Source organism: Mauremys mutica, chromosome 6 (assembly GCF_020497125.1).
Source record: "Mauremys mutica isolate MM-2020 ecotype Southern chromosome 6, ASM2049712v1, whole genome shotgun sequence".
NCBI lineage: Eukaryota > Metazoa > Chordata > Testudines > Geoemydidae > Mauremys > Mauremys mutica.
Genome location: NC_059077.1, coordinates 4,948,398 through 4,975,263, shown reverse-complemented (window position 1 = coordinate 4,975,263; position 26,866 = coordinate 4,948,398). Strand labels below are relative to the sequence as shown.

Sequence of the window (26,866 nt, the reverse complement as noted above, 5' to 3'; positions counted from 1 at the left end):
CCAAGCCTTGTACAGACACTGTCTGCACTTACCCCTCTACCACCTTCTCCTGCCAGGGAACCCCTTGCCTCCCAAAGCCTCTTCCCCCTAACTGATTTCTCCAGCCTCTCCCACTTCTGCCTCCCTCTCCAGCGGCCATCATGGGCTGCTATAATACAGTTAGGCTCAAATTTGTAATTCCTGGATGAACCATCACCTCCCCCCAACCCCAAACTGTTTTTGACACTGATCAACATTCTCTGCTGTATCTCTATACCACTCACCATTGCCTACATAAAGTTAGAATATTACAGTCCTGGCCCTTTAAAGTTCCTCCAGTCCTGCATGGACAATGTCATTTTACACGGAAGCCACAGAGCGGACAACAAACTTGGACGTCAAGCTTTAACGTTGCTTGCCAAGTTGCCATACAAGAGAAGAAGTTCCACACGTGAACTGAGCCTTATTTCATCGGAAATGCCCTGAAGGACGGGGAGCTTTAAAGGGCCAGGACTGCACTAGGCAAAGCTCGAAGCACAAAGAGGGCAGCTAATGGGGTACGGTTTGGTTCCCATGACTTACAAACATGGTGGGCCCATACTGGAATGCACTGGGTACTCCTGGCACGCCGGCGTAATATGGTAACCCTGTGTAGCTGTATCCTGGGGGCAACGTAGGGTTTAGGAAGGGCTGCTGAGTGGTGTGGTGAGTCTGCGTCTGATTCTGCTGCGGCTGAGCCAGGGTGGTAGCGGGAGCAGGGGAGGCAGAATCCCCACGGCCAAATTTTGTTACATCACCTGCAAGAAAAGCCATCAACTGTTTCAGGAGGGTTGTTTCTCATCCTTTGCTTTCTCAGCTCTCCAGCATTGGCAAAAACTGTCAAGGGCTGGGCTTGTGATACAGTCAAGAGGGTGAGAGTTTAGTGGTGAGAGCATGGACTGAGAGTCAGGACTCCTGGGTTCTATTCCAGCAACTCATTGCATGACCCTGGCCAAGAGAGAACTCTCTGTGCCTCAGTTATCCCACTGACAAAATGGAAAGAACAATACTTACCTGTCGCACGGGGGATCCAGTCACCGAGTGTTAGATCATTACATGAAATGTACTATAAGCATAAGTTCTGGGTGGCCAAACCAAACAGTTCATTGGGTTAAAGTACCACTCTCCCAGAAGTGAACCTGGCTAGCAACATCTCCTGGGCTAAAGGAATCAGGGCCTTTGACAAAAACATGCAAGTCATTGCAAGGTCTCCATTTGCCAGGCATGACCAATTAGATCTCTGGTTCCTCACAGCACCAAGGCCAGGAAAGCCAGGCTTGCATCTGAGGCCAACTAATTAAAAATGTAGGAAGGGAAATTTGATTATTAGCCCAGAAGAGGCCTTCTAGTAGCACCAGGCAATCCGAACAAGAAACCTAACCACACTCGTGTCCTGGGGACAGCCTGCAAGGTAGCGCGATCATCAATTTCTGGGGGGGTGGAGGCAGAGATCCTGCAGGTGCCACCACAATACAAACAGTAACAATGGAATGGAATGAAGTCACAGAGGCGTTTAGAGAGGTCTGAAAGGGCCTAACCAAGAGTAACAGATTGACACTGAGCAAAGGAGGCTGAATACCAAGAAGAAGAGTTATTAGGCTGCAGATACTTTCCCAGTAGCAAAAGTTCTATTAGTTGAGTCATCTAAACCCAGACACAGCACCATAAGGAACAACCTTGTATTGGTTTTGGGATGGACTACAATTTGGAAGTTAAATCCCTCTTTAGTATGATAGGACTTGTGTATGGAGTAGATATTGGCTGAATATTCCTGTTAACATCTTAAGGAAATCAGTTGTCAGAAGCTGAAATATAGCCACTTACGATTCCTGCTCTTGTCTGACTAGTTTGGACTGGCCAGCTAAGCTGCCTGCAGAGAGAAGGCCTGGATTGCTCCTTTGGCCATAGCAGCATGCCCTATGTTCAGAAACCAATGCTTCTATTCAACCATCATCCTCATCTTGACTTAGTACTAACCTGAGTATGGGTTGTTAGCAAGGCTCCCATCTCTGCCTGTCAAGGTTGCAGGAGCAGGGAATGTAATTCCATAATAATCCTGAAAAAGACAATATTTATTAATACTCAAATGCATAACAGAGCCAGCCTGTTTTATGAATGCTGCCTTATGTGCACGCAAAGGTTCACGAAAGCAGAAGATTCCCAACAACACTGGGACAGGGTGAATGGGTTTATTTTTCCCTCCTGCCAAACGTGCAGGGAAGCATGGACAGAAACTTATCCAGGCAGGCTGTGGCAGAGCTGAAGATTTGGAGTGGCAGCCCTTGAAATCCCCAGCTCTACATAATGCCTGTTTAACACATTTAATGATTTCTCCTTGAAAACCATTCCTCAGCTGGCGACAAGTGTTCCAGCTCTGTAACACAAGCACTGCTGTAGAAAACCCCAGACATTAACTAAGAAATGGTGCAAACATATATTAAAATGACCAGTGAGGGAGTTGCTAAAGGGGCACAATCAGAGTGTTACCATCCTAGATGGAGAATATAAGAACGTAAGAATGGCCCTACTGGGTCAGACCAAAGGCCCATCTAGCCCAGTATCCTGTCTGCCGACAGTGGCCAATGCCAGGTGTCCCAGAAGGAACGAACAGAACAGGTAATCATCAAGTGATCCATCCCCCCAGCTTCTGGCAAACGGAGGCTAGGGACACCATTCCTGCACATTCTGGCTAATAGCCATTGATGGACCTATCTTCCATGAATTTATCTAGTTCTTTTTGAATCCTGTTATGGTCTTGGCCTTCACAACATCCTCTGGCAAGGAGTTCCACAGGATGACTGTGCGTTGTGTGAAGAAATACTTCCTTTTGTTTGCTTTAAACTTGCTGCCTATTAATTTCATTTGGTGACCCCTAGTTCTTGTGTTATGAGAAGTAGTAAATAACACTTCCTTATCTACTTTCTCTACACCAGTCATGATTTTATAGACCTCAATCCTATCCCCCCCTTAGCCATCTCTTTTCCAAACTGAAAAGTCCCAGTCTTATTAATCTCTCCTCATACGGACGCGGTTCTATACCCCAAATCATTTTTGTTGCCCTTTTCTGAACCTTTTCCAATTCCAATATATCTTTTTTGAGATGTTTAAATTATTCCTATTACAGTAGCACCTAAAGGGTCAGGACCCCGCTGTGCTAGGTGCTGCACACTCAGAATAGAAGCTGATCCCTGTCCCAGACAGTTTATAATCTAAAGACAGGACCCACAAGCAGAAAGACACACAAGAAGCACTGTGTACATTACAATTTTTCCCAACTCTCTGCCCCTCCATAACAACCCCACCAGCAGTCCCAGTCCAGGTTTCTCGGCCAACCTGCACTCTCACCATCCATCCAAAAAGCCCTCCACCCACCCCACTGTGCTGTGTTCCCACAGAAAGACATTAACTTTAGTCTGGGGAAAGGAAAAAGTTTGACAGCTGCTTCCAGATGCTTCCATCTCCCCCATCCTACCTACAAGATGCCTATGCATATGTAACCGAAAGCTCCACTAGGCTGTTTTGCTCTCAGACGTCATGCCTCCTGGTCCTCCTCACCCCCAAGCCTGCCCTTCAGTATTACAGCTTACAGGCCCTTTCTTGCCACTGAACATATTTGCTTCAGATTATTCCCACACACCCCCTGAGACCCTCCCCAATACATTAGCTTGCACTTTTCCATGCTGGGAAAGGATTTTTCTCCACACTTCTAATCTCTTGTGTTCCTTCGGATCACACACATCTGTCCTCACTTGAGCTCCCAGCACCTCCTAATTTTGTATCATTTGTGACTGTCATGAACATGCTCTCCATACCCTCTTCTCCATCTCTGAGGAACTCTCAATAAGACAGAATTTAATAGACGCCTACAGTACCAAGTGGACACCTTCCTGCAATTCGATCCATTGCTATTTATCATTATCCTCCACTTACCAATCTTCCAGCTAGTTTGTAAGCACATGGGACAGTGTCATGTCCAAGCCAATATGAATTAACTTTAATGAGAGACCACCAAATCCTCTGCTAAAATCCCAACATATGTCAAATTAAAGTGATATTTACCCTGACCGTCTCTCTCCAAGAGAAACAACAGAAACCGTTTCAAGTGAAATCTGAAAGGTGCTAGGTCAGAACTTACATTCCATATATTCCTTGGGGTCAGTCACCTTTCTAGATGAGGTGTACAACAAATACACACTCACACCTGTATGAGGACAATTCTGTGGAATCAGGTTGGGAAGGATGTTACATCCCATTGTCTTTCACACCAATTAAAGGAAAATCCAGATTCTCCTCCCCCCCTCCCCCCGCCCCGACTAGCCCCATGAAAAGAGTCACAGGAGAAACAGCACAAATATCCCATGAGGAAAGTGAGAGTTGTTTACAAAGCAAATCCACATTCACCCACATGTGAGTGTGAGGGGGGCATGTGTTTTTGTTCTTAAAAACAGTTCAGGCATTATGTTCTTGGCCCCACAAAAAGTGGGGTTTGATGTGCCATTGATGAGAGCCAAGTCCCTGCTGTCACAAAGCAGACGCTACAGGTCTGATATCAAGGTTACATAAAGGGCTCAAACATAGATATGGAGCAGCAATGCCATTACCCAAGAAGACAGAGCAATTTAGTAGGTAAATAATGGAGCAATGCTACCTAATCTGGGAAAGGCTGGCCTGATGCTACATCAGTGACTATCAAAGCAATCACAATAAATATATTCCAATGGCATCTGACCCCACCAACCCCGCAAGATATTGTAGAGAAACCTTTGTATGCATACTGGAGAGATGTAGGTGGGTGTGGAGAAGGGGCACATTCAGAGCTGGTGGGAGCACCCCTATGTCTAGACGTAGTGCTCCAAAACCGTAGAAGTGGTTAAGAAAGTCAGGGGCACGGAATTGCTTGCCTCCCCTCTGCTAGTCCTGCTGGCCCTAAAGTTTACCATCACGTCTATTATCCCAGGGAGTTGTACCAAGGTGGAACTCCAGAGAGGAACCCTCCCCCTAACCCCAGGCTTGGCAGGAGTTTGTTATGCTAGTGCTCACAGATGAAGAAAGACAGGTATATAGTTTGTTCCTTTTTCTAATCTAGACATTTAACTGAATGACTCACACAAAGGCAAAACCTAAGCCACACTAAGCCATTTACTCCAATATAATGCACTGTAGTCTTCTTGGGTTGCTATTACTGCAGGGATCTGTGCTTTATCCACAATCTCACTGTGTAACCACCATTTGACCGAGTGAGGGTTGGGGACTGTCTCCCCTCAGTTGCTCCCATTATGTCTAGTTTACAAATGTGCTCTTTAAAAGGACATTGGTATAGTAGCTTAAACCCCATCCATTCTAATACAAATTCTTATTGGTTTCCAATATGCTTATTTAAGAAAAGAATTTTAAAAATCATTTACTTTTCATCATCTATGATGATCACTTTTCCCCTTCCCAAGTTTCTACAGTGAGCCCTCAATTTCACTTTCTTTTTAGCCAGTTTCACTTTCTGGATCTCATGAACTGTCACACTACAGCAAAGCTTGGGCTGCAAATGCCACAGAGGGGAAGTTTTAAATCCCCATGAAACAATGTGTTTGGAATTAGTTTTTAAGGTGGTAAATGCAGCAGAACCCCGTTTATCAGATCTTACTGGGACCGGGGCCAGATTGGATCATCAAAAATTCCAATAATCCAGAGAATGGGAAAGTGCTAGGCTGCAATGCCATCTAGTGGCCACAGGAGAGATCACCCGCTTCTGGACCTGCGTGTGCTGGTTGTTCGGTTAATACGGAGAGCCAGATAATGAAGGGTCAGATAAATGGGATTCTGCTGTATTCAATATATTTTATAAAAAGATAAGGACGGTGAGATAATATCTTTTATTGGACCAACTTCTGTTGGTGAAAGAAAGAAGCTTACACTGGGTAAGCTCAAAACCTTCTTTCTCTCATCAAGAGAAGTTGGACCTGACCTACCTTCTCCCTCTACTATCCTGGGACCGATATAGCTACAACAACACTACATACAATATATTTTATAAGACATTTTAAAAGAAAGCCTACAATTTAGAGCCTGAAACACCTGACAGTGGTCCTTTAGCTACAAAGTAAATCTCCCTGAACTATCTTGAATATTGTATGTTCATACTGTGTTCTACCAGCCTACTACTAAAACATATTTCAATTTAAAAGTAGGAATTTACATTTTACCTCTGTAACAGCCTCATTCAGAATTTAGCCAAAAAACAAAAAGGATATCACCTCAATCCTTTGTAGATATTACTTCAGGATTTGTAATGACTTCAAATGGTCAACACATTGGTTTTGCAGCTCATCTGAAAGGCAGCATTGCCAACAGTTCAATGACCCTGAGGCACTATTTATACACTCAGACGCTGGTGCAACAGAGACTCAAAGGGAAGCGCACCACCAACGGTGGATCACAGTGTCCAGACTAGGCCCCCAGCAAGCACAGAGACAGGCCCCCACACTTTCCACAAAAGAGTAATAATTACATTCTTTCCACCAAGGTGCCTCCTCCAAGCAAGGTCCTCTAATACCTAGGGATGAACCTGACACCTACTCAATCACCAACAGCACTCCCTACAGAGTGCTCAGATCTCTTCAAAGATCTGGAATTCAAACACCAATCCCATGTATCCCTGCTCAGCTTCAGAGTTTGACAGGTTGGAAGGCTACAGTCATATGTCTATGTCACATGCCTGAAAGAATTCAGATTTCCTATTAAAAAAGAACAAAACTGTACAGAAAATTCTTGGAGTTCAGGAGCAAAAATAATTGGGGTTCCACAATCAAAGAGAACAGACTCATTCAGATCTGAGCAATTCAGCACCATAGGCTATAGGACTATGATTAAGAACCCTAGTGTCTGAGCTGTTTAAATATTTCAGAGCATAGTTTAGCAGTACATGCTGCACAGAGCACACAAAGGTCAGAGGTCAAACATCCAGGGCCTCTAATAATGCCGCAGAGAGGAGATGTTTAACATCCCCTGGGGGAAAACATGGACATTGGTAAGGAAGTGTCAGAAGACACTTGAGTCGCCAGTTGGAAAGTGAAAATGAACACAGGGAAATTTTAGAGAACCAGAAAATGATGAAAGGAAAAACATCCCACCAAATAAATTCAGGGACATGGAAGGCATGCACAGTAGATCGCAGACATCTAACAAGCTACAAGTACTTTGGCATACGTCGTGTGAAACGTTATCATGGCTACCAAGTCTCAAGGATGGCTGTGGCAGATTTGTCTGGTACTGCTGTGCTCCGCTGGGGTCATGTCGCTGGACTGTAACATGCTTCGTCGCCAGCAAAGCAGATTTAACTGGGACAGTCTACAACTGCTGCAAAACATGGGTGGGAAGTTTCCTTTGGAGTGTCTGGAGGACAACATAGCCTTCCAGTTTCCTGAGAAGGTTCTGAACCCCAAATTTTGACAACATGCCACGATGGCCATCCATGAAATTCTCCAGCAGCTCTTTGGCATCTTCAGCAGGAACCTGACCCAAACTTGCTGGAAAAGAAGAAATGTGGACAGGTTCCTAAATGGGCTCATTCCGCAGACCGAGCGCCTCGAGACATGCCTACCTACAAAGGCCGGGGCCAACATTCTGAGACTGAAGAAATACTTCCAGAGGATCCAAGATTTTCTTAAGGAGAAGAAATACAGCGCCTGTGCCTGGGAGATTGTCAGAGAGGAAGGGAAGAGGTGTTTTCAATACATTGACAAGCTCACAGTTAGGATGAAAAAGTAGGGGACAAACATTTTACTATGAACATTTGAGAAGTTTGGGTGAAGCAGCGAACTGGGAGCAGGAAACCATCTGACCTCAAGCTTAAACTCTAATACGGACTTTGTGACCCTTTTCAATGGGAAAAAAGTTACAGAACTATATGAATGTACTGCATGTACTGTGTACGAAGTCTCATCCAAAAGCTAAGAAATATTTTAGAGGCCAAACACAGGTGGAGGGGGAAAATATTTTGTAATTGTTATTTATTTTCTTTGAGCATTGTCAAACTTATCCTGATTGTGGGAATGGAGACTGTCACATCTATATTTATAACTATTTATTTTCTTTGTGCATTGTCAAACTTATCCTGATTGTGGGAATGGAGACTGTCACATCTATATTTATAACTATTTATTTTCTTTGTGCATTGTCAAACTTATCCTGATTGTGGGAATGGAGACTGTCACATCTATATTTGTTTATTTATATATTTAAAATAAAAGAATGGCTAAAAAAATTGAGGAACTGGTTAGAATAAATGTATTCTGTTGCATATGCTCCTGTGAGCCTCACAATGTTTATGAGTTGAATGTAACTTGTATTGGTCTAAGGCAGTGATACGCAGACCTCCGTGATTAACATTACCCAAAAGAACTGCAGTAGTGTGAATTCACTGTTTCATTTACTTATATATATATATATATATATATATATATATATATATATAAAAAAATAAAATTCTCACAGCCAAATGACTGACCAAGTATTATTTAATCAATTACAATCGCGTAACAATATCTTAAGGAGCATCCTGATTGGTTAATGAAATCACACTTACTATCATGTGCTACAAAGCTGCAGGAGACACATTAAAGAGCCACTTGCAGCTTGTGAACCTCAGTCTGAGTATCACTGGTCTAAGGAAAGACACAGAAGACAGACACAATAGGATCTGAACGGATATAATAGTTTTCAGGGAAAACAAAGGTAAGGCAGAATCATAATGGACGGAAACTGGAAGCAAAATTAGAGACTTCCTGGATATCACCATCCACAAGGGATGGAAGATGTGTGAAAAATCAGGTCAGGAGTCAAAAGAGGACAAGTATTACCAGGGAATGCAACAGGGTGTTCTTTAGCTATGCTGAACATAAACATTTTACATTATTTTTGAAGACTCTTCCCATACTCAGACCAAGACAAGAACACAAACAGAAGCCAAGATGCTATGGTTAGCTAGGCTATGGGTCCTGTAGGAAAGGCTCTCGGGGTGCCTTTTCATGCTCGTTTGTTTTAGGGAATCCCCACCAGCAGAGACCAAGGGAAAGGAAAAAAAAAAACATTTCTCCATTTTTGCTAAGCCCCCGCTCTGGGACTTATGTGTGCGTGCAATATGAATGAAAAGTGAATTCTCTGGTTTTCCTATCCATTGCAGGAACATTTTAATATTTTAACCCTAGAATCATAGACTATCAGGGTTGGAAGGGACCCTCAGGAGGTATCTAGTCCAACCCCCTGCTCAAAGCAGGACCAATCCCCAGACAGATTTTTGCCCCAGTTCCCTAAATGGCCCCCTCAAGAACTGAACTCACAACCCTGGGTTTAGCAGCCAATGCTCAAACCACTGAGCTATCCCACGCCAGCCCACCCTTCCCCAGGAGAAAGAAATTAGTGTCCTTGGCTCTCTTTCCCATATTTAAAAATAGGTTTCATTCACCCATGAGATACACCAAGCTTTGTTTCCTGGCTTGTAGGACAGTTCAATCTAACAGAAAGCTTAGCCCAGATGACAATAAGGATGAATACGGTCTTAATGTTTGCCAACTTCCTGGATGTTTGGAAGCTGGGCAAGTCAGGAAGCCACAAAACAGCAGACAATGATTATTCTAAGCTGACCAGCGCCTCCCAATTGCATGCGTTTTCCACGTACTACTGAAGAAAGCATGTAATTGCCTTACAAGGCTTCACAGCTACTAAGAGCACAGACAAATACATTCAGTGTCCATCCTTTCGCCTTCCCGTCGTTTGGTCCCAATGCCTGGTGATCCCAGCAAGAGGACTGTAGTCTCCTGGCAGTCTATTCCTCTCCCCACCTGGCTGCAGGAGGAGCACCAAGTCCTCTTTGCCAGACACCCACTTCTTGGAATGGTTGCCACAGGCAGAGTCTGGCTCGGGGTTGCTGGTTGTAAGAGGCTCAATACAAGGGCAGCCAAACTTTCTTGCGTGCTTTCTTCCCAAGTCTGAAAATGTAATTCTAAGCCCCCAGTTATTTCACTGATGTTGTGATGCATGGGGCTTGATTCCAAAGATGTCACTACCCCCATGCATCACAACATCAGTGAAATAACTGGGGGCTTAGAATTACATTTTCAGACTTGGGGAGAAAGCATGCAAGAAAGTTTGGCTGCCAAGGTCAAAGGTACCCCAAGAACTGAGTAGGGCATGACCTCTGGACACTCAAACTACTGAAACATTTCTTGCTTGTAGGTGTGTCCAATGCCCAGGGAACAGAGGGCAGCCCTGGAGCCCTTCAATGTGTGCAGGGAGTCATTCACTGTCTCTGAGAAGGAGAAGTCCTCTACTGTGTTTGAACCTCTCTTGGAAACCCTGAAAGTTGGAGCCATGACATCCTGAGCATAACTACCCCGCTATGGAGATAGATATGGCAGCAGTGCCTACCGCATATAAGGACACTTGGAGAGCCATTCTGGCCAATGACTCCATAACTATGGACTGGAATTGCTCCTCACAATTGTGCGCCAGCTTTCAATAAAGGCTGCAAGCCTGTTGTAATTAGTCAAGTAGTATTTGGCTATGACCGCCTGATAGTTTGTGGTCCGGAACTGCAGGGTTGAGGACAAGTATGACTTTCATCCAAAGAGATCCAGCTGCTTTTGGTCCTTGTCATAAGGGTAGATGTTGAAAATTGCTGCCTACCCTGTTCATTCACTGCATCAACTACTAGAGAGTTAAGGATTCTGATCACCACCTAAGCACACAGCGTTTCTTATCCACCTTTTTGCACATTGGTGGAATAGTGGCAGGCGCTTGCTACACCATCTTAGCCAGGTGAGGAGAGCCTCATTAGTAGGTAGCACCACTCTGGAGGGTGAAGCTGACTGCAAAATATTGAGCAGCTTGTGTTGCGGATCCTTGACTTCCTCCAGAGGGATCAGCTGAGTGTCTGCCACCCTTCTAATGAGGGCCTGAAGCTGCCTGAAGTTGTCGGCCGTGGAAAGTAGTGGAGGCATAAAGGCCTCATCCAGCAACGACAATGAAATGGGAGTCTCAGGGGTGGCTTCTTTATCTGCCCTACACTCTTGCTCCTCCAATGTCTCCTCCTGTGAGGGCGGTTGATGGGGAGGGGAAGATATGAAACCCTCGTCTCCCTGAGGGACTGTACCAGTGGTTTGGGTACATTGCTACTGACAGTCCACCCAGAGGTCCCAATAGAGCCATTGCAGGGCTCCAGAAGAAAGCAGATTTAGTATGCAATGCTGATTCTAATTTCCCTTGGTGACCCACAAGATCCTCCCTGCAGCTGGCCAAAAGGCAATGCCCAAATGGGTATGTAGGAAAACCCACCACTCAAGTCAAAGAGACCATTTGGAAGTTGTCTTCCTCCACATCCTCCCGTGGAGGGAAGGAGGGGGGCAGCTGTTGAAGATGGAGGAGAGCCCTGTGCCACAGGATGGCCACTCAGAGACAAAGTTCGTTGTACCAAGAGATGCTCAGTACCTGTCAACAACTCTGATGGACTCTGGTTCATTCAACACCAAGAGGTCCCTCGAGTATCAGAATTTCTGTGGTACTAGAAAGGACCCCAGTACCGATGCCATATGTGCCATAAGTGAGGTAGCTGTAACTGAAGCCGACGGTCCTGACAATGATGGGCACACTGCTAGCACTGTAGATGTCTGGCGCTGTTGCTTGCTTGGTACCGAGGGTATGGCTTGCACAGGCACCCTGGCTTAGCTGCTTGCACTGGTACCAAAAGCTGGCTGAAGGCGCATGATGGCACCAATGGCCAGGTTGGATGCATAGGTACTGACGGCATGGCAAAACTCAATGGTATCTCTGTGCTTGCCTTCCTCACTGGTGGAGGGTACCGGTATGCTATAGGAGATGTGCTTCAGACGATGGTTGAAGAGATCGTTCCATGGCTAACAGTCTGAGCTTTATCTCCCTGTTCTTCCTTGCCCTGGACTTAAGTGCCAAGCAGAAGAAACACTCTTGGTAGACCTGGGACTGCCCCAGGCAACAGAAACATTTGAAGTGCCCATCGCTTATCAGTACAGCCTCCCAGCAAGAGAGGCAGCATTTGAAGCCTGGCGAGCCAGTAATGCCCCGCCAAGACAAGACAAGTTGCCTGGAGGGAAAGAGAAAGACAATCCTCACGCCTAAAAACTAAGTAACTATAGTAAATACTAAACACTAACCTACAACTATAAGCTACCTAACTGCAGTAAAAAACAGAAGGCCGAGTACATTCTAGGACGAGGCAGCAGAGAAGGAACTAAGGGCGGTTCACACACTCACCGCTATGTAGCATCGGTGTCTGAGGGCTCGTCTACACTTACCGGAGGATTGACATGTGGCGAGCGATCACAGGTCGCTCTCCCGTCCACTCCTGTACTTCACCTGAACAAGAAGCGCAAGGGGAGTTGACGGGAGAGCATCTCCCATTGATATAGCATAGTGTGGACCCTGCGGTAAGTAGATTTAAGTACACTGACTTCAGCTACATTATTCTCGTAGCTGAAGTTGCATAACATATCAGGGGTGGGCAAACTACGGCCCGCGAGCAGGATCTGGCCCGCGCGTTCCTGCTGGGGAGCTGGGGGGGGGCGGGGGCCCACACCATGCAGCTCAGCCCCAATCCACCACGGGGAGGCAGGTCGGGGACCGCACCACGCGGCTACCAGAATCCACGGCATGGCCCCACTCAGAGGGTCGCAGGCTACTCCACACCTAGGAGCGGGAGAAAGGACATGCCACTGCTTCCGGGAGCCGGCTGAGGTACCCCCGAAGCCTCTCTCCAAGCCCCAACCCTGATCCCCCCCCACTCTCCAAACCCCTTGATCCCAGTCCAGAGCCCTCTCCAGCACCCCAAACCTCTCATCCCCAGCCCCACCCTAGAGCCTGCACCCCCAACCAGAGCCCTCACCCCTTCCTGCATGCCAACCCCAATTTTGTGAGCATTCATGGCCCGCCATACAATTTCTATTCCCCGATGTGGCCCTCGGGCCAAAAAGTTTGCCCACCCCTGACTTAGATCGATCTCCCCCCGTAGTGTAGACATGGCCTGAGACGAGGAGGCTTAAGGCATGTGTGAGAGGTTCACTGCTAGCTAGAAACATCCAATCAGGGGCTCAAGAGGTGCATGTGCACCGGAAGTGGAGTGCCCGTAGGTGTGTTACTCGAAGAAGAACCTTAAAGAACTTACACTTTCTAGGTAATCGCACTGAAAGGAGACGCTTGAGCAGCTAGAATACATCAGCAGCTTCATGGAAGTAGGACAGCCTCAAGGAAAGCTCTTAAAAATCACCATAAACTGAAGTGGTTTCCCCTGGGCAGAAGGGCTACAAGATTAACTCACAGTGAAAGCAAGCCATTTGGTTCATTTACTTACCATTGGCAGCCTGGACTGGAGCATCTGAAGATCGTCATAACCATAGATCTGCTTGAAGACAGATAAAAATACAACAACATTATAACACTTTTCTCTAATATTGGCTAATTTGGGGGTTTTAAGACAGAGATTAATCTAGACCCAGACTATTTTAAAAACACCAGGCTATCGCAGATCTTGTACTATCAAGATATACAGTTCTATTTCCAAGGGCTAGCACAGTGAAAGTTTGGTTGACATGTCAGTTACAAATCCTCATTTTCCATGGTCATTAGCACTCTGAGATTTGAAGACGGTGTAGTCAGTACAGTTCTCAAGGGCACACCGTTTACTGGAAACAACCATAAGACATTCAGAGCTAGGAGCTAATCAACCCTCTTAACTGCATTGTTTGCTATTACTGCTTCCCGGTACGTGGTGCTCCAAGATTCAGTGAACAGGCCTTAAGTTTGCAAGATACAATCGTTCATTTCTCGGTTAGAACTGAGGAATGACTATTCCCTCCCTTCGGTGAAGAAGGAAAGAACTAGTGGTAGGACAGAGCATCCAACTGAGGAGACAGGAGACTGTGCAGCCATGGAGATGAAGTCTGTTCCAAAGCATGCTGACATCTATCTGAAAATACAGGTGACAGGACACATGGCTGGTTTTGAGTACAGCACACCCAATCTATCCCAGAAAGTCAAACATTTAACTCAAATGATTCTATTTCAGCTGAAAGGGCCTCATACTGATCCCATTTAAAGTCCATGGTAAAACTCCCATTTTTCAGTGGAAGCAGAATCAAACCTGTAATCAAGGATTTTCAAACAGTCGGTTTTGAATTTAGCAATGAATTGCAAACCTGCACAGAATATACTTCCCATACCCTTCTTCAGCATCTGGAGCAAGGAGTCCAGGATTCCACACACAACACATGCCAAAAAAAAAAAAAGACACGCTGGCATAGACAGTGGCAGGTCTGGAGGACCCTTTGGCACCAAGGAGTTAAGTAATCTACGGCAGGTATAATGAAGTTGCTTACTGGGTAGGCAGGCAGGAGTCCTCCAGGTCCCACAATATACTGGTTATGCAACAAGGGTGGTACACCTTGGGGCAGGTTGGGGGGAGCTTTGCCTGTAGAATCAAAATACAAACATTTTAACAAGCCTCAAAATAAAGGCTTCAGCCCTGAGACAAGTTTGTTGGCCAGCCCTGAAGGTTGAACTATCACAGTGTCTAGACAGCAGAGGTATGCTTAAGAGGAATGGTGAATAAAATCTGCAAGCTAATAATACTTGAAAGAGGGCCTGAACATTACAACAGACACCCTGTTAGCTAAGGGACCAGACATACTAAGAGATAAGGATCCTCCACAGGCCCAGAGGTAAAGAACATGGTTCCATCCTGGAGATCAGTCTGGGTTTGGTGGATTAGTTCTCAGGTTAGGAGTAGTCTGAACTGACGGAAAGGGTTATGGACCCATTGCTCCCTCCCCTAGTCCCTTTTCAGAGGAAGAGTCCAGGCCTCATTCTCACTGCAACAGATAAGCAACCTTGCTGCTCACACTTTCCGCTCTGCTGTCAATCAGATGGAAATCACTAGTCATCATAGCTCTCTTGTGGGTACTGCTGGCTTCAGCTATGGCCAGGAAGAGCGAAGAGAGGTCATAATGCAGCTTTGATCTCATGCTATGAAGCAGGGCTGTGCTGAGGACCATGGGGGGAGAAATGCACTTTGTCTGGCCAGTAATTAGAATCTCCACTGGCAGTATGAGTGGGAAAGGGAAGAGAAACACTTGTGCAAATGATTCAGCCAGAATGTCCAGTTCCTTCACCACTTTCCCGTAAGGGATATCCTGACCCATCACATTTCCTTTTGGCAGCTAAAGCGGACTACAAAGCCAGCAGTGAACTTCAATACTGCTTGCATTTGAGCACAAGACAACTCATCTCCCTTCTCTGAAAAAGATGAGAGCCGCCACCATCGCACAAAATGAACCGTCCTGGCTGTTTGGGCATTCTTTCTCCCAGCAGAGCCGTTTGCAGTGGCATGGGCAATGCATGAATCCAGAGCCTCCCCTCCTCAATCACCAAGGCAGCAATGCTTTGGCATGGGGTAATGAAGGCTGGAATTGCAGTGGATTCTGACACTGCCATATGAACTCGGACTGCAGGGGGAGAGTTAGAAGTAAAAGCTAATGTGCATAAAGGCAAGAGCTGAACATGTTGCTTAGTCTGCAAACCAATTCTCTACAGGTCCACATTGACTAAATCAGGAGCAGCTCTGGTTATCATCTATAAAGTTTTCTGAAGATGGAACATGCTACATAAATGCTAATTATTACCCATCAAATATTCCCAACGCATAAAAGCAGGAAACTTTATTTCATAGGCCAGCAAGTAAAGCATGCTGAAAAATGCAAGTCTTTAAAGAGTGTATATTTCTTAGCGTAGTTATTGCTGGCATGGTGCTCAACTGACAACCTGCAGACTGAAGTCCTCTGTCTATCCATGTGATTTGTTAATATTGCGAACCTGAAGACACTAAGGGAGCTGCCCGTGTAGAAGCAGCTGGCATAGACACACTGGTAACGCTCAGGCCAAGGCTGTTTGTAGTGTTCATACTGCTTGCCATGCTGACAACCGAGGACGTGGTGCTAGTGGCTGAGGTTGAAGCAGTTGAAAAGGTTGTTGAGGGCTGGAGTGAAGCTGCGCTCTCAACACTGGTGTGCTAGAAAGGAGACAAAAAGAATGGGGATCACAGAGCCGACAAACCACACTGCAAAACACTTGTGCAAGAGAATCCTAGCATTCTCATCTGTATTATATACATACTCAACAGGTACTAGAAAGCCAAAGGCTATAATTCCATTAAGAGGTTCTATAAACCTACACCATGAGAATGAAACAAGTCACCAGGCCTGAGTTGGAATTATCTCTCTGTGGTTCAGTTGCTTTTTTTTATTATGTTAACTATGGTCATTTTGGCTCTCACCAAAATCATCCTTTTAACTTAGATACGGTCGCATTTATGTTATCTTTGCAAGCGTCTAGGAGTTTATCTAAGGAAAAGGATATTTGCTTTAAAAGGGCCCCTGCTAATAGGATTTCTTCAGGCCACTTGCAAAAATTAAAAGCAAAATGCAAACTTAAAAACTGTGATGCCCTTAGTGGTAGTGGTGGTGATGTGTTAAACTGATATGCAAGCCTGATAGGGTACTGCTTGCAGCATAGTGTCTGAGAGCAACATAAGTGCCATAATGGCAAAGCTAAAGCTCAGCAGAGAATGGGAAGAGGGAACGTTCTGCTAAGTAAGAGATTTCAAGGCACAGTAAAAGCTGTTTTATCTGGCACTTCACCAACTGGAAAGCTCTATAAACCAGCATTTCTGATCTTCATTGAAACACTGGGTTATAGTCCACTTGGCGCGGGGCCAACAGGAGGTGGGGGTGCGAGAGGGGGTGCAGAGCACGGGCTCTGGGAGGGAGTTTGGATGTGGCAGAGGGCGGTACCCTATCCGGGGGGCCACTCACCTTGGGTGGCTCCCCACAGGCAGCGACCTGTCCTGGCTGCTCCTCAGCCGAGGCGCTCCTAGGCAGCTCTGCACGCTGGCACTGCCCCTGCAGCTCCCATTGGCCACAGTTCCCAGCCAATGGGAGCTGCAGGGCCAGCACTTAGGGTGGGGCAAGGGCAGCGCGCAAAGCTGCCTGCCGTGCCTCTGCCTAGGAGCAGCTGGGGCAGGTCGCCACTTGCAGGGAGCCGCCTAAGGTGAGCAGCCCCCGGATCCGGCACCCCATACCCCCTCCCATACACAAACTCCCTCCCAGAGCCCATGCTCCGTGCCCACAGCCCCGCACCCCCTCTCGCATCCAAACTCCCTCCCTTTTAGTTAACCGCCATTTTTCACTAACCGGCACCCCCCATTTCCCCAATATGCTGGATAGAACAGCTTTTACTGTACTTGCCGATTAGGGATGATGTAATGGTTTCTAACACACTTACTACATATACTGAACCCATACAGAAAACCCCTGTACTAACCATAACCAATCCATATGCCATTCTGGGGTTGCATACACAGGGGCAGCCCACCACAGAGCAAGACGGCAACCGTCTTTCTATTTAGCACTAGTATAACCACATCTGTTCAGTACTGGTTTCCTTGTTACCAGAAACACACACATGTATGCAGATGAGGGTAATACCCATGCGACACATTCCAGAATCATGTGTTACATGGCGTTCTTCATACACCTTAGATCGTGTCACTTGCACACTGCCCGCTAACTCCGCTCCACCGAGGTTAGTAATAACACTCAAAACTTTGGAGCCGCTTCAAACAGGCACTTTACTATGACTTTTTAATGCAACTTGTGGCAAAAATGTCTCTCTCTCCTCCCTTACGTGGAAGTTTCCTCTGGGGCTACATTTGTCTGAGGGACAGGATGGGCAAAATTCAGTGCTGGACCACGGACAGCTTTTATGGCCAATCAATCACAAGCCATCAGCACTAGAGACGAGATCTTGATACCACTAGAGAGCTGGGAAATTGCCCCTCTTGCCTAGTGAGATACAGCACTTGTCTCAGTCCCTGGGCACTGTGACAATGGCAGACCAGGTGTCAGCTCATGCCTAGGCCTCAACTAAACACTGATGAATGCATAGCTGGAAACCAGTCTGGCTCACCTGCGTGTTAATGTTAGTAAAATAGGTATTAGATTTTTAAAAATATGTTTAGACTTTATGAAATGCTTGTACGATGTTGCTGGTATTAATCTCACTTAATATAACCTAATAACGTGGGGTACAAATGTTAAGTGTTTGCATTGTAAACCTCTAACTGTGTAACTCACTAAACAGGAAAGAAGCATTGACTAATGTAAAGGCTGGCTTCCTACAGAAGGTGTTAGGTCCTGTACACAAAAAGACTAACTGAAACCAAATGAGCCACTGTTAAACATCAAAGGACAAAGACTTTGTTAACTGCATTCCTCCTCCCACTCCCATGAAGAGGAGACCTGTACATGAGTTGATCCCATCAGCTTGAACTCTAGGAGGAAGGGAATAAAAATCCCTGACAAGAAGAAACTGGGTCTTTTATGCTGCTTGGACTCTGAGGGGCAAACAAAAGATCCCCAGTGCTTGGTATGGGTTAGCCCTAAAGGACTTACAGAGCTTGCTTATAATAGGAGCGTCTATCACCTTTTGGAACTTAAGACTAACTCATTTGTGTGTATGTTTACCTGCTTTAACTTTGTAAATAACTCATTTATTTTTCTTAGTTTATTATAGGATTGGCTACAAGTGTTGTCTTTGATATAGAATTTAAGGTGCAATTGACCTGGGTAAGTGACCAGCCTTTTGGGACTGGGAGTAACCTGAATATTGACTTTTGGTGTAAGGGACCATTTCTCACGAAGGCAAGCTTGCACGGGTGGCAAGACAGATGAGAGTGCCCAAGGGGCCTGTATGTGAGTCCATGTTAAGGCTGAAATAGTGCTTTAGGAGTTCACACTTGATACTTGGTTGGTGAAAGCTAAGGACAGAATTCAAAACCAGTTTGAGATTTGTGCCCTGCTTCTTAGCTGTCTGCTCTGAGGCTGGTACCATTCCAGACAGCTTGACAGGCATCTTAAACCTTTATCTGGAAAACTGACTATAGATTTAATGAGACAAGGTAGGTGAAGTAAAATCTTTTATTGGACTAACTACTGTTGGCTAGAGAGACCAACTTTCGAGCTTACACAGAGCTCTTCTTCAGCTCTGGGAAACAGACTCAAGAGTGTCTCAGCTAAATGCAATGCGGAACAGATTGTTTAGCATAAGTAGCTAACATATTTCAACACTGCAGACAACAATGTAGACTTAATAGCGGTTATGACTCAAACAGGACTTACCGCATGTGAGGTGCTCGCAGACAGCACTGCAGCAGAGGAGAGGCTGCTCTGATGATTAGAGAGGGAACTAGAAAGACAAATTTTAAAGGATTAATCAATAAAACGAAACTAAACAGACTAATCATCCTGAAATTTCTCACAACTGCACATTATAAAAGCATTTAAAAATACTGTAATGTTTTAGTGATTTATTTTAACACTAAAAATAAGTTATTGATACATACAGAAAACCACTTCTGGAATCAAAAGCAACAAAGTCAAAGATCTTCTTACAGTGGAGAATGGCAATTAACTACCCTCCTCTCAGTGTTATAAGTCATTGTGACTGACACGAAGACATTGCTCATTAGTGCTTGTAAATATCTCATGTTTTAAATGAGTAAAAGTTTCTTATGGAGTTGCCAAAGCAATGACAAGCCATTTATAATAACAAACAGAATCCCATCTGAATTCAACTGCATAATACTGACCCCACTAATGAACATTACAGAGTATTAACACCACAATTCTGCTAATGGTCTCAACACCTTCACGAAAATGGGGACCACAGAAGTGTAGATTAAAAATGGTGAAGCAAAAGCAGGAATAACACTTGTCATCTAGAACACCAAAAGGGAATTCCAGCATCAAACTGAAATCACACCACTGAGCCCCCAAATCCATTTTAATCACTCACAATATGCATACATAATACTAGATATCTTCTATTGTTATCTGTAGTGTTGTTGTAGCCATATTGGTCCCAGGATTAGAGAGAGAGAGAGAGTGTGTGAGGTAATATCTTTTATTGGACCAACTTCTGAAGAAGAGCTCTGTGGAACTCAAAAGCTTGTCTCTTTCACCAACAGAAGTTGGTCCAATAAGATATTATCTCACCCAGCTTTTTGCTCTTATATACAAACTAATTCCCATTATGTTTTAAAATATTCAAACAGTCAAACTCTGGGAACCAGAGCATGTTAAAGCGTCCATCACACAGAATATCCACTATAGAAATTCTAGGTAGAAATACAGTGAGAAGATACAGGAAGAGTGGTTCAAATAAAAATAAAAAAGACTAAACAATAGGAGTTTGCATGGATCTGTATGTCATGTAGAATGCTAGGATTCTGGAGCAACTTCTGAGCTCTCAAACCTTCACAGCTTTAGGCAGGTCTCCACTTTCTGAATTTAAAAAAATTGATTGCCAAAAGTACACTCTTCGTTTAATCAGATGATTTAAAGACCTAAATCCCTCATCTTGTTTACAAAGGAAAAGCCTCATCTCTCCTGAGAGCTATAGAATTATAAGCACAGAACTCAGCCTTGAAATCAACAAATGATCAGCTCCTTTTGCAACAGTAAGGAGCTTGTTTCTCACCATCAGGGGTTCACATATATTAGGACAGTTCTCAGAGGCAGACGTACTCCTCAGAAGTCTCCTAGCAGAAATGAATCCACATTCTTCCTGCTAGATGTGAATCTTCTGATGCCTCAGCAGAAGGAATACTGTCTTCCCAGTTCCTACATTTTCAGGCAAGCCAGCCATTTTCAAACTCCTAACCTTAACTTTTTTAATCAACTCATTTCTTGTACTGTATTGTTTTGTTTTTCTCCTCCTTGACTTAGATTGTCCCCCCACATCCAGCACAACTCAGCTCGTTTATTTTCAGGGGAAAACATTTTTGTAAACAGTGGAAATGGACTCTTGTAGAGATTCTACTTTTAGGAAGTACATTTATTCTTCCCACAAGTACTTGTTTTCTATCAGTCAAGGAGTCCCACCTCCAAGCTTATAGTGCTAACAGCAACACCAGCACCAGATTTCAGCAGCAGTCTTGTAAAAGCCTTCTTGGCAGGTGACTAAAGCTTGTTCTTAAGCATTTTAAATGACCAACAGATTCACCTTTCCTCCCACCCCAAAACTAATGCCACCCCAGCAAAATAAGGAGCAAGCAAAATGCAACCACCACAAATAAAGCCAATCATCCAGAAGAGTAAAGCAGCTCAGAACCAGGTCTGCTCACCACTCACACATCTATACGCTCCCTTCAGAATTCTGACATTAAGAAAGCCCCATTCATGTCAATGAGGGGCAGGAGGACAAATGTCCTGACCATGATTAAATACAGGCATTTTCTTTGGAGATGCACCAGTGGTGTTTATAACCAGACTGAAAGTTAATACTGTAGGGCATTTCCTAATTCAGGACCAGGCCCTTTGAGGCATGTCAAGGAGGAGGACCAGCATACACCTCTGCAGCTTTACAGACCAATTTCACTAAGACTTTTAGTGCCTCCCTCTCCTGCAGCCACCAGGATGAGGAGACACTGTGGCAGAAGGAGGGAAATGGTTCAGTCATGCACAGGTAGTTTTTGAAATGCACATTCCCTCGACACCTTGATTCATCAGGGGGGCCACTACTGAAAAGACTCAGACTCAAGAGCTGTCTGCACATGCAAGTCAGATATGTGCTTGGAAATCAGGCATCACTGTCTTTTCAGGTTACTCCAAGTCTGCCCCACATCATGCACACCCAAACCCCAATTTCTAGCCAGGCGCCTCGCTCATCGTTTGTGAAGCGCTTTGGATCCCTTTTGGATGAAAGGTGGTACAGCAAAAATGTGAGATCGAGTCTCCGGTGAAAGGAATAATTCCAAGTATTTGAGGCATTTAAGACTTCACTCAACACTGGCTGTCCAACAGGGCACGACCACGCACTAGCTGGGAGATGGACAAGACCCATTAGGTCCTGGTTCAATCCATTGCTAAATTCAAGAAATAAAGTGCAGAGGTCAAACAGCGCGAGTAGTTTATATAATTAATACAGACTCACGATGACACCAGTTCAAGAACGAAGCTTTAATAATGTGCAGTGGGAAGCAAACAGCTGGCACAGAAGAGCTGAGTGGTGATGGACAGAACTTCCCAGAGCTTCAATCTGATCGTTCACATTTCCTCAAGGAAGCATCTTAGCAAGAAGCACTCGGAACCACTCAGCCCTCAGTCCCAGTGTAGACATTTTTTACTTTAAATGTGTGACAATAAAGGATTTAAACATCTACAACATTTAAATATGGTCAGAAAAGCAACTGCTAAAGAATTGGATTTTTATAGGCTAAAAAACTGGCCAGGTCAATAGCTGGTGCTGTGGACAAGGCAGCAGAAACACCAAATGAAGATATGAGTGTCTCATTTGGAATCCACTATTGGCTACGTTGAAGCAGCAGATCCTTAAATAGGATATTGCTGCTAAATCTATGAGGCTCCAAGAACAGAGATCTGTGGGCACAGTACCGCTGAAATGTAGCATGTGGTTCGTATATTCCAACCCGAAACATTATCCTGGATCTCTTATGAATACCTGTCCTAGTTCGGGTTAAAACAAGAGAAGGGGCCCCTGGAGTCACCTTGTACACTGGAGTCACCTGGAGTCACCTTGTACACTGGAGTCACCTTGTACACTGACCCATATCTATCCTGCGCACACTGCCACTAAGCCCAAATTCAACCCGTTTTCCTTTGTCCTCCTACTGTACCTGCTTAACTGGGAGAGTGAGCTGCTGGCCAAGTCACTGGACTGGGGCAAGCTGGGTAACGCTGCTGTGTGCTGTGAAGCTGAAGGCAGAAGCGAAGCAGTGGAGGACGCCGTGCTAGGCAGAGACCCCGCAGTAGGTAGCGAGGGAGAGGTTTCTGTCTTAGACGTTGGAACTGATGAAGTAGCTGCAAGTTAGAAAAAGCCAATCAGAAAGGAATTCCAGCACACACAACCCCACGTATTTGATTCAGGAACAGAGAGACTTTAAGGCAAGGCAGCACATTCCAGTCAATTTACCAGTGTGTGATGAATTGTACCGATGATTTAGTGACCTGCTTGACTTGGCTATTGGAGTAAATTCCACAAGCATTGGTAAAGCCATGCCATCTTTCCTTTGGCAGGGCTAAGATTTTCACTAGTAGATTTTTAATGAGTGACATTCCTTTATTTGTCTATCACCACTTTTTTTTTTTTTGCACCCACTGGTCTGTCACTCCCCCGCTTTGAATCTCCCGCATTGATTCCAATCTTCTTCCACATCAATTTTGAACTCCTCGTCCTCACTTTCAAGGCCCTTCCCAACCTTTGCCTACATCTCTGTTCCTCTCCTAACTGGCCCACTTCCACCCTATGCTCTACAACAGGGGTCGGCAACCTTTCAGAAGTGCGGTGCCAAGTCTTCAGTTATTCACTCTAATTTAAGGTGTCGCGTGCCAGTAATATATTTTAACATTTTTAGAAGGTCTCTTCTATAAGTCTATAATATGTAACTAAACTGTTATTGTATGTAAAGTAAATAAAGTTTTTAAAATGTTTAAGAAACTTCATTTGAAATTAAATTAAAATGCAGAGCCCCCTGGACCGGTGGCCAGGACCCAGCAGTGTGAGTGCCACTGAAAATCTGCTCACGTGCCGCCTTCGGCACGCATGCCATAGGCTGCCTACCCCTGCTCTACAAACACAGCATGTCTTTATAATCCCATAGCAATCTATTCTTACAACCCTGTGCTTTTGCCCATACTTTGGAGCATCATCCACAACCATGATGTAGCCTCTTCCTCACTGTCTTTCCTCACAGCTCACTTATTTTGGGTAGATGACCTCCATTCTTGCCCTCTCTATAGGATTTTTCACACTCAGATTTCAATCTCAATGGCTTTATTAGTCAAGAATGAAGACCTGCTAGCTGTCAAAAAACTGCAGACACCAAATTCACTAGAAAATAATAAAGGAGCTAATGGCTTGTATGCAACTGAGGTAACACTCTGCACATCTTTCAATTCCCTTTTCTTCCTCCCCCATATCACTCTGCTCTTCTTGTTACACCTAGTCTAACTTGAAGCGTAAGCGTGACAAGGATTTGTTGTATTTGCCTGTAAAACTCAAGGCACATCTATGATGCTGTAGAAATAAAAAAATAGATTTAATTATTTGCAAACAAGAACAAGACACTGTTTTGATGCTCAAGTGAGTTTTGAACAGACAAAAACAGTACGTACAACTTACTGGTTCAGAGTAGCAAGGAAGTACATCCCTTTAATAAATTGTTTACAAGTATTTGGGAAGTGCTGACAATGAAACAAAACAAGCTACATTCAAACATAACACCCTTTCATTGAGCACTTTTGGTGACCCAAACAGATGACTAACATGACTCTGTTTTACTCATCCTAGCGAGAAGGAAAATGCTGAGAATGAACTGTTCTACTGTTAAAAGTCACCTACTTATTACAAATGCACCTTTCCCCGGGGATCGCTGCCTTATAATGTTAAGCTGGAGGATTCTAGGACAGTAATGTAATTACCCTGTTAAATCCATGCTGTTGTTCTGTGATGTCCCATGAAGAACTTCAATTACAACATGGAAATTCACAAGTTCGCAAACTACTTGCTGAAATTCACAAGCATGAAATGAACAGCCATTTGCTGCTAAGCTTCAGAAGGCCAATTACACCTTTCATGCAGCTCCATCTTTTTATACCTCATGATTTCAGTAACTATTAACTGGTAGGCAAAATACAAGCAGCATGAAAAGACTCAGTCTTAAGAGTGTCCACAGTACAATTCAGATATGTGCTTGGAAGTTAAGCATCATCGTCTTTCCATGTTAGCTGTTTTGTTGTAGCTCTCTGAGGCCCCCAGTCAGGATCAGACCCTCCCAATGTGTTAGGTGCTTTATAAACAAATATTAACAGTGACTACCCTCGAGAACTTACAGTCTGAAACCAAGCGCAATGAGTATGAGAAACAAAGAGGGAAGGGAGGATGAGGGTGATGAAAATAAAAGCATGTAGTGACACAGGGAGCAACTGCACTACTTGATGGTTCATGAAGATGCCACTTAAAAAAATAAAACTAGCTGGTCCTGATAGACACACAAGACACAGCTGACTGGCTGAATTCTTGTTAGGGTCAAAGCAGAAATGGATCTTGAGGAGGGATCTGAAGGAGGAGGTAGTGACTATCCAGATCACTCAGACGCAGGGACGGTGCTGCATGCATAAGGGGTGGCATAGAAAAATCATACAGATGGCTGTAGGAGAAGCTGATAATTGGATGAACAAGGCTGGTATCCCTTTGCAGAGGAGGAAGCAGCCAGGGTAACACTGTAAGAGACAAGGCAGGACAAGTGTGTGTGGGGGGGAGGGGGGGGACGGACACGACAACGCAGTCATGAAGGGCCTAGACAGGAAGGATAAGACACTTGCACAGGATGTCTTTAGAGAACATAAGAATGGCCATACTGGGTCAGACCAAAGGTCCATCAAGCCCAGTATCCTGTCCTCTGACAGTGGCCAATGGCATAGGCCCCGAAGGGAATGAACAGAACAGGTTATCATCAAGTGACCCAAGCCCTGTCGCCCAATCCCAGTTTCTGGCAAACAGAGGTTAGGGACACCATCCCTGCCCATCCTGGCTAATAGTTCCCTTTTGAACCCTGTTATTAGTATTGGCCTAGTATTAGAAAGGGGAAACCAGGCAAGAGAACTGAAGAGAGGAGTGACATAGTTAGGGCAATGGGCAGGAATATAGTCCCAGCTGTCATATTTTGAAAGGATAGGAGGGGTTGGGGAAGGCATGATGTGGAAATCAGAGAGGAGGTGACAGAAGTCAAGATGGATGATTACGAGGACTTGGACTAGAGTTTTAACAGCATGGACAGAAAGAAAAAGGTCACAGTTTGAGTGTGTTAAGGAAAAAAAAGAAGGGTTTGAACATAGGCTGGATGTGTTGGGTAAGTGTGGGAGGAGTCAAAGATGGTCCCCAGTTTACAAACCTATATAACAGAGGACAGCAATGTTAACAGAAATTGAGGATTGGGGGTGGGCAGTGGGGACTCTCTATGAGCTAGATCAGGGGTCGGCAACCTCTGGCACGCAGCTCACCAGGGTAAGCACCCTGGCGGGCCAGGCCAGTTTGTTTACCTGCTGCGTCGGCAGGTTCGGCCAATTGCGGCTCCCGCTAGCCGCGGTTCGCCGTCCCAGGCCAATGGGGGCGGCGGGAAGCAGCACGGGCGAGGGATGTGCTGGCCGCGGCAGGTAAACAAACTGGCCCGGCCCGCCAGGGTGCTCATCCTGGCGAGCCGCGTGCCAGAGGTTGCCGACCCCTGAGCTAGATTCTAGAACAAATGTATAAAATTTAAGAGTTCTGAGGTCAGTTAAGGATGATTTACTTTGCACAGCAAAGAATTTGAGACTTAAAAAGTAGCCAAGTGGGTCTTCAGAGAACTTGGGAGATGAACAAATCCAATAAATAAAAAAGCAGGTCACTGTGCTATAGACAGGCAACTTCCACAGCTCCCTTGTGGCAACTCATGTTTGGATTGTAAACCAATTTTCAACTGGAACAGTATTTTACAGATATTTTGAGAGCAGCTGATTCAAAGATGGTAAATCAGCAGTCTCACAAGCTTTTTTTCCAACCTTAAACTGAATTTTGTGCTGATGAAAACATGCCAGGTTTACAGCTCTGGATACTAAAGACCTCCGTTCACAAAACTTGTATGAGAAAAGAGGACCTGAAGGACAAAGTGCCCTACTTCTGACACCAACCTTGAGGGTGGTTTTTGAGAGATGGATAC

General features: G+C 45.0%; 1 protein-coding gene, 2 non-coding genes and 1 pseudogene across 4 annotated transcripts in view; 1 reads left to right on the top strand and 3 right to left on the bottom strand.

Annotated features, from left to right (window-relative positions):
* Positions 1-26,866, bottom strand: part of UBAP2 (ubiquitin associated protein 2) — an 88,742-nt gene that overhangs the window by 6,474 nt on the left and 55,402 nt on the right. The window contains exons 17-23 of one of the 2 annotated variants that reach the window (XM_045020722.1): positions 22,787-22,970; positions 19,269-19,335; positions 15,907-16,102; positions 14,415-14,506; positions 13,391-13,441; positions 1,996-2,074; positions 562-776 (exon numbers count right to left, since the gene is read on the bottom strand). In XM_045020722.1, the coding sequence (XP_044876657.1) occupies positions 562-776; positions 1,996-2,074; positions 13,391-13,441; positions 14,415-14,506; positions 15,907-16,102; positions 19,269-19,335; positions 22,787-22,970 (884 nt within the window). The remainder of the gene's footprint in view (positions 1-561; positions 777-1,995; positions 2,075-13,390; positions 13,442-14,414; positions 14,507-15,906; positions 16,103-19,268; positions 19,336-22,786; positions 22,971-26,866) is intronic. The other variant, XM_045020723.1, reaches the window with a different exon arrangement.
* On the top strand, positions 6,405-8,261 carry LOC123372545 (annotated as a pseudogene).
* LOC123373474 lies at positions 21,670-21,752 on the bottom strand. The gene has a single exon (XR_006580754.1). It is a non-coding gene; the product is annotated as a small nucleolar RNA SNORD121A (small nucleolar RNA).
* On the bottom strand, positions 24,812-24,892 carry LOC123373475. Its single transcript, XR_006580755.1, has one exon. It is a non-coding gene; the product is annotated as a small nucleolar RNA SNORD121A (small nucleolar RNA).